Genomic DNA, 7256 nt, shown 5'->3' on the forward strand with positions numbered 1-7256 from the left:
GAGAGAGAGAGAGAGAGAGAGAGAGAGAGAGAGAGAGAGAGAGAGAGAGACTCACATAGTGTAAAAATGATGTGGGCAAATAAGTTGGCAAGTCAAAAGCAACAAAAAATATGCGAGCACGTGAAACATACTGATTTCAATGATGATAAAACGAAACATAAATTGAATGTTGTAACGATGTATAAATCCAAATGCGACCGATAACGCATGGAGTCTTGACTTGAGTATGTAAGTAGTAAATGATGCTCTTCGCTGGTCATATCAATCCCTTAAAACGAAACTCCTCACCAAATGTATGCCATTCAATCAATTTAAGAGGTACTAATAATATACACCATCGAAACTCATTATCACAACATACATCGATTTAAGGCACATCCATCTTGAACACTCTTTCATCTATTTTCTCTTAAAACATTATGGTCTGCTCGGTTTTATCCGTGGCATTTGGTGTGATACGATTTCATTCCATTTCCACCGATTTATCCATAAAATTCGAACCATAAATGATGTGCGAATGGCGTTTTTGGACTCAATTTAACTTGTATTGTGCTTTTGAAAATAGTTAAAGCAAAATAATTGTGCGTGTGTGTGTATTTGATTCGTTTTCATGGTGGCAAAGAATCGGGTGAATTTGAGAAGGCACTTGTTGAATTCTTCAAATGATGTATTTCCTATTACGAAAATAGAAAGTAAAACCGAAAAAAAAACAATGCGTATATGAAAATATCGTGGAATACGAAGGGTGAAAAAGAAACAAAACACTGAATCATCAACAAGCAACGATGACGACGACAGAAAAGATACAAAGTTTTGTCCTGATTTTATTTGATTCAGCCAATCAGACACATTTTATACAAGATCTCATTTAATTCAATTCGTTGAGTGCACAGTGGTTGGATGCGCGCGTTTTCTACCATCTCATCCAACAAAACTTGGCACTGTCGTCGATTCGAATACCCGTATAGTTTCTTCGCTTTATGGAAAATCGGTTACCATTTACAATTTCAAATCACACCAATCTCTATAAAAGGTGCATCTTTACAATGAATTTGTTACAGTTTATTTTCAGCTTTGTAACGATTCAAACCAACATTTAATGCACACATTTCCTCACAATTCGTCACAATCATTTCAAACCGATTTTTCGAGGTGAGAAAGAGTGTTTTATTTCTTGATCTCTTGGATTTATATTTTATTTATTTTTCAATAAACTTTTCATCAAATTAAATGAAAAAAAAAACATAGAACACAATTTTCGTTTCTTGCAAAAAGAAATCCGGATGCTTTAAATCTGTTGTAGTTCACGTTTTTTTTTTTAAGTTGCACAAAAAGTTAAAAAGAAGTTTGTACAGTGAAAAAAATAATTGGTGTAATCATCAAAAAATCCACCAAATATGAGAGTTGAAAATTAATGAAGAAAATTGAACGCATTATAGGAATAGTTTTGAATTTTATCAGAGAATATTCAAACTAGTATTCTCTCGACCATTTTCATGAAATATTGGTCGGATAACTTTGATTGTCGAGCACGAAAATTGTGATTTAAGTCATTTGAAATTAACTGAATTTGTAGTGAAAAAATGTTTCAAAATAATTCTATCCAAAAATTCCATTGAATCGATTATGATCGATTACCATTCGATTTTAGTCAATCATTTTTCAATATTTTCAGATCGATCTTATACATTAAATTGTACACATACTCCTTTGAACCATCCCTGTATATTTCCCATTTCCCATAGTTGCTCAGATTTTCTTACGAAAAAATATTTGAGTTTTTGCGAAGATTGGCCGTTATACTACTGTTCACAATACGAAAATTCGACCCTGGGATTTTCTATTTTCATTGAGGTTGAAGAAAATCACAACTTGAATAAAGTGTTAAGAAGTACTCATTTCAGCTTTTAAGTTTCTATTGCCGTATATAAATAAAAAAAAAATCACAGAAACGATTCACATGAATAAGTAAAAGGGTAAATATTTAACATGCACTAGGGATACCACTTGAAGAAAACTAATCCTGTGACTGAAAAAAATAAAAAGTGAAGACAATTGATATTGACTGTTACTAGCAAACGAAGAAGTTTTTTTGGTTGTTTGAATATAGCAAATGGTTTGAAATTTTGATTGTGAAAGACTTTATAAACGTGAAAAAATGAGTGGCTCTGGCAAAGGATTGTTGGGTTTGTGGTTGTATAGAAGTGGTGAACAAGAGTGGGCAGTCAAAGAAGGAAGTCCTCTGCATAATCAAGATGACTTAGTGGTAAATAATTTATTAAACAGAGTTAAATATCAGTTGTGTTGCCGAAGCAGAAAACCTGCCAAAGTTTTGAAATTCATTTGATTCTCTCTAAAAATTGGCACTATTTCAAACTAAATAAGATAAATTTCAACTGTGAAAATATAAAAAAATTTTGAAATCATATCGATTAGACATCATCGGTTCCAAACGAGAGATTAAAACGACAAGACAACATATCACCCGTTGACAAAACCTCCATTATTTTCACGTTGAATAATCAAGTTGGTGGCCTGGCACGAGCGCTACAAGTCTTTCAAGAACTTGGCATCAATGTACTGCATTTGGAGTTGCAAAACACAAGATCGGATGTTGATCAGGTACATCAAATTAATATCCAAATGAAAAGTGAACAAAATATCAAACTAATTCTGTGAGAACCATTATTCGTACCATCATTCGTATAATAAGATGAAATAAATTGATTCGCTTAAATTTAGGCGGAAGTATTTGTGGATATTGAGTGTGACCCAAAGCATTTAGAGAAAGTAATTCGTTTACTGAAACGAGAGGTTAGTTCAGTGAATTTTGCTTCACCTCAGGTCAGTGATGAATTTCCGCCGCCAACACCTCTTTCGGCATGTTCATCATTTGGTGAGTATTTCGAATATAATCTTTGCGCGCGACCCAAGTGAGCGTAACTTTATTCATTTTGTTTCTTCTCTCAATTTAAAACCACTTGATCGTTTTCGGAATTTCATAGATTTTGGCGATATTTACTGGTTTCCACGGAAAATATCTGATTTAGACAAAGTACAAAATGTGCTAATGTATGGAACTGAGCTCGATGCTGATCATCCCGGATTCAAAGATCCGGTCTATCGCAAAAGACGCGAAGAATTTGCAGCCATTGCCAATTCCTACAAACAGTTGAGTTTTTACCACTTTTTATGACGAATTTTTATTTTATATTCTTTTTTTTTCAATTTAATCGGGCACATTTAGCGGTAATCCAATTCCAAAAATTCAATATACGCCCGAAGAAATCAAAACTTGGTAAGCATAATACATATATAATCACTTCACTTATATTTTTGAATTGACGTCATCGAATGCACTAGCAATGTTCCATATATTTACACATGTTTATCAAGAGACAAACATAACACATAAATTTAATAACACACAATGTGGCACTGATTTTAAATCTAATTATAATAGAATAGCAAACTTTGGGCTTTTGCTAATTTTTCGATGGATTGTAAATACAGTAGCTTATATCGGAGCTGTTTCATTTTACATCAATGAATCAAATTAATACAAAAAAGAGGTCTCAACCACCAAAAAAAATCATCGAAAGCAGTGAATTTAATTCAATTAGAACCGAACAAATATGATTTTTTTTTTTTATTTGCATACAAATGCAGTGAGATGCTTCATAAAAATCCATATATCTTGAATTTTTTCAATTGAAATATTTTCCAAGAATTTTTTTTTGTCCTACTTCTGTATAAACAAAAAAAAAAATATTAAAATAAAATGTCACAATATGATGTCATACAATACGAATGACCTAACTGAATGTTTTGCATTGCCAATGAGATATTGCATGGAAGTGCCACGACCAGTGCCACTAGCAGAAAATTCATTTCATTCGACTAATTAAGTGGATTTAAATAAAAGTACATTTCAATTCATTGAAAATGTGTTTGCAAAATCACATGCCCGTTGACGCCATCGTGTTATTTTACAAAAACGCATGACAACAAATTGAAATCAAATCGATACATGCCACATTTTTTTTCTTCATATGTAACTGGGTAATCATTGTAGGGGTGTTGTATTTCGTGAGCTACATCGTTTATATACGTTACATGCTGTTCCTGAGTACATGGAAAACTGGCCACAATTGGTAAAATATTGTGGCTATCGTGAAGATAATTTGCCACAATTGCAGGATGTGAGTAATTTTTTGAAGCGAAAAACCGGATTTCAATTACGACCAGTTGCTGGATATTTATCGCCAAGAGATTTTCTATCTGGTTTGGCATTCCGTGTTTTTCATTGCACACAATATATTCGCCATTCTTCGGATCCATTTTACACACCGGAACCAGATTGTTGCCATGAATTGCTTGGCCATATGCCATTGCTGGCCAATGCCAGTTTTGCACAATTTTCACAAGAAATCGGCTTGGCCTCGCTTGGAGCATCTGACAGTGACATTGATAAATTGGCCACGGTAAAAAAAAAAGAATAATTCATTTTTTTAGATGCAGAAAATGTACACTGAACATTTTTTTTTTTTGATAAATTCATAGCTTTACTTCTTCACGGTGGAGTTTGGATTGTGTCGTCAAATAGATGGTTCATTTAAAGTATATGGTGCCGGATTACTGTCATCAGTGGCTGAGCTTCAACATGCTCTTGGAACGACTGACAAAATTAAACGATTTGATCCAGAAATAACATGCCAAGAAGAATGCATCATTACTTCATACCAAAATGCATACTATTACACTGATTCATTTGAAGAAGCCAAAGATCGAATGAGGTAAGTCATCTAATGCCCGTAATGAATTTAGAAACATAAATAATCTTGAATTTACAATTTTAGAATTTATGCGGAGAATATTCAGCGTCCATTTGGTGTAAAATACAATCCATATACACAAACCGTTGATGTGCTTTCGAATGCAAAGCGGATAACTGCAGCAGTGAGCGAACTTCGTGGTGATTTGAGTATTGTGTCATCGGCGTTGCGAAAAGTGTCGGCTTTAGATCAAGATTTGGATGTAGAAAAGATTACCCAAATGCTACAATCTGGATTACAAGTAATAATAATAATAATCAATTGATTGTTCTTAAATTCACTTTTTTTTTAATCAGCAACTGCGAATGAAGAACTATAAAACTCTCAAAATATGCTTAATTATAATTTCAATTCAATTTTCATTTTAAAAAATGTAGGTTGGAGATCGAAGTCCAGTTAGTCCAGATTCGGATGGATCCCAAGACGGTACAAATAAGTCAAACAACAATATAGATGACAGCAAGGAATAATTGCTTATTCATATGTGTGCAAAATGGAATATGAAATGCTCAATGCTCAAAAGGATCACATGAAATAAAAAATAAATAAATAAACTTCTCACAAATTTTAATAAATTTGTATTCAAATTTAATGTTGTGTGTGTATTTATCTGAAAATTAGAAAATTTCAATGCTAATTGGTGTATATATCAGTCCACCTTGTTATTTGGGGCCAATCATTCAAATGAAATTACATGAAAACCAAAAATACATTTACAAAATTATTCAATTTATTTATTTACAAAATGAGTTTGGAATTTTGAAGATAGAAATCTTTTTTTTTGTTATCGAATAGTTTATTTACAAATTATTAAAGTGACAGCAATTCAGTAAATTTACAAAATGCTATATAACAATCAAACAGAATATATATAACTTAAATAAATTAAATGGAAAAAAGTACAGAATTTCATAAAGACAAATATTTTTACAATTATTTTCTGGATATAATGAAATAGAAGTTTTTGTTTAGTTTACTGGAGTAAAACTCCATATTTTTGGGAAAAAAGTTAATATAAACATCATTTTTGAATCAAAAATTTTGATGAATGTTCATAACTAATCATAACGAGTTCATCCATGTAGAAATGTCAATGCTAAAATAAAACACAAACTAATAAATGGCCGTTTCGTCTTTCATTACTATTAGTTTTGTGCAATCACGGATTGAATCACAGACTTTTACAAAAAAAAATGCCATGAGCAACGTTACAATTCACCGGTCAACAGTGTGTAAAAGATTTGTGCGTATTTGTTGCTCACGAGATTTCTTTCCTTTTTTTGAATATGCTTTTTTCACGTTTTTAGGGTATTGGCGTATTATCGCCACTTGATTCATCACTGTCATTATCCAATATATGATCGTATATGTTCGATCCATGTTCATCTGGATCAGAAAGCAATGGTACTTGATGCGATAGCTCGCTTGTTGCCCACAAGAATAAATCCAATGTTTTTTCTGTACAATCGGCGATAAATCTGATAAATGGTCGTGTGTCACCTTCATTGGCCACTTGCAGAAAATCGTAATATTTATGTCTAAATAGCAGTAAAAAATTAATTTTGCGTCAGATTGATTTTTTATGACATTTAAGAAAACTCAATAATAATAAATTTTTATTTATAACCAAAAATCCAATAAGTAAACTTACCGTTGTTGCTTTGGTATGATAACTGGTGGATATCCGGATCGCATAAGAATTGTGTTCATTAGCAAGCGTGATGTTCGACCATTTCCATCTTAAAGGATAAAGAAATGGCTTTTACGTAATAAATGCAGTATTATTTGCAACAAAATATGACTCAATTTCTTACCGGTAAATGGGTGTATGTGAACTAATTTGTAGTGTGCAAGTGCTGCATATTTGATTGGATGCATCGATAGAGCTTGGTCCGAGTTAAGCCATTGAACAAAGTGTTGCATTAATATTAATAGGTCATTTGGACCTGGGGGAATGTGACCACCGACATAAACCTGCGTTCGACGAAATTCACCGCCTTCAATTGGATCAACGTGACCTAATACACGTTTGTGAATTTCCAAAATATCATCAATTGATATGAAATCGTTTCTGAAAAAAATAATCATTTAAATAGTAATTAATCAAATTTTATTAAAGTAAAAAATTGTGCAATTATTTCGACCGCAATTTTCAAATTGGATTTTCTTCTTTCATAATTCAATTAAAAAGCATTCTATCTGATTTTTACCATTTTTTATAATTTTACTTTTCCGCACACATAGTGTAAGGTGAAAAGTATTGTAATCGGTCAAAATTTTGAAAACTTCAGAAACATGTTTTCTACCTATGGCGTTTTTAAACATGTTTTTTGTTAATCTGTACGTCGTACGTCGTACGCAAAACTTGTTAGCAAGATTGCGCTCATCGTAGAAACTTAATTCAAAATCTGACTTTACAGG

The 7256-nt window shown here is 32.2% G+C and overlaps 2 protein-coding genes across 7 annotated transcripts in view; one reads left to right on the top strand and one right to left on the bottom strand.

Annotated features, from left to right (window-relative positions):
• The first annotated feature begins 979 nt into the window (after positions 1 to 979).
• Positions 980 to 5952, top strand: LOC116345266 (tryptophan 5-hydroxylase 1). 6 transcript variants are annotated; one of them, XM_031774494.1, is made up of 10 exons: positions 980 to 1152; positions 1676 to 2266; positions 2437 to 2622; positions 2743 to 2896; positions 3006 to 3171; positions 3248 to 3298; positions 4076 to 4484; positions 4564 to 4796; positions 4860 to 5076; positions 5213 to 5952. In XM_031774494.1, exons 2-10 carry the CDS (start codon positions 2159 to 2161, stop codon positions 5303 to 5305), a joined length of 1617 nt encoding a protein of 538 aa, XP_031630354.1. In that variant the 5' UTR covers positions 980 to 1152; positions 1676 to 2158; the 3' UTR covers positions 5306 to 5952. The 6 variants fall into 6 exon arrangements, with proteins under 6 accessions (XP_031630354.1, XP_031630355.1, XP_031630358.1 ...); XM_031774495.1 differs by having other exon boundaries at positions 1746 to 2266; XM_031774498.1 differs by having other exon boundaries at positions 1883 to 2266.
• Positions 5754 to 7256, bottom strand: part of LOC116345268 (protein adenylyltransferase Fic) — a 13423-nt gene continuing 11920 nt past the window's right edge. Inside the window, exons 4-6 of the mRNA XM_031774500.1 lie at positions 6650 to 6906; positions 6487 to 6574; positions 5754 to 6373 (exon numbers count right to left, since the gene is read on the bottom strand). Of these exons, the coding sequence (XP_031630360.1) occupies positions 6139 to 6373; positions 6487 to 6574; positions 6650 to 6906 (580 nt within the window). The 3' untranslated portion in view covers positions 5754 to 6138. The remainder of the gene's footprint in view (positions 6374 to 6486; positions 6575 to 6649; positions 6907 to 7256) is intronic.

This window comes from Contarinia nasturtii, unplaced genomic scaffold, assembly GCF_009176525.2.
Source record: "Contarinia nasturtii isolate CC-2019 unplaced genomic scaffold, AAFC_CNas_1.1 Cnas_scaffold_1240, whole genome shotgun sequence".
NCBI lineage: Eukaryota > Metazoa > Arthropoda > Insecta > Diptera > Cecidomyiidae > Contarinia > Contarinia nasturtii.

Coding starts and splice junctions, on each gene's coding strand:
- LOC116345266 (XM_031774494.1), top strand. CDS start 2,159: ATGAGTGGCTCTGGCAAAGGATTGTTGGGTTTGTGGTTGTATAGAAGT. Junction 3,299..4,075: donor CCCGAAGAAATCAAAACTTG/GTAAGCATAATA, acceptor TAATCATTGTAG/GGGTGTTGTATTTCGTGAGC. Junction 4,797..4,859: donor GAAGCCAAAGATCGAATGAG/GTAAGTCATCTA, acceptor TTACAATTTTAG/AATTTATGCGGAGAATATTC.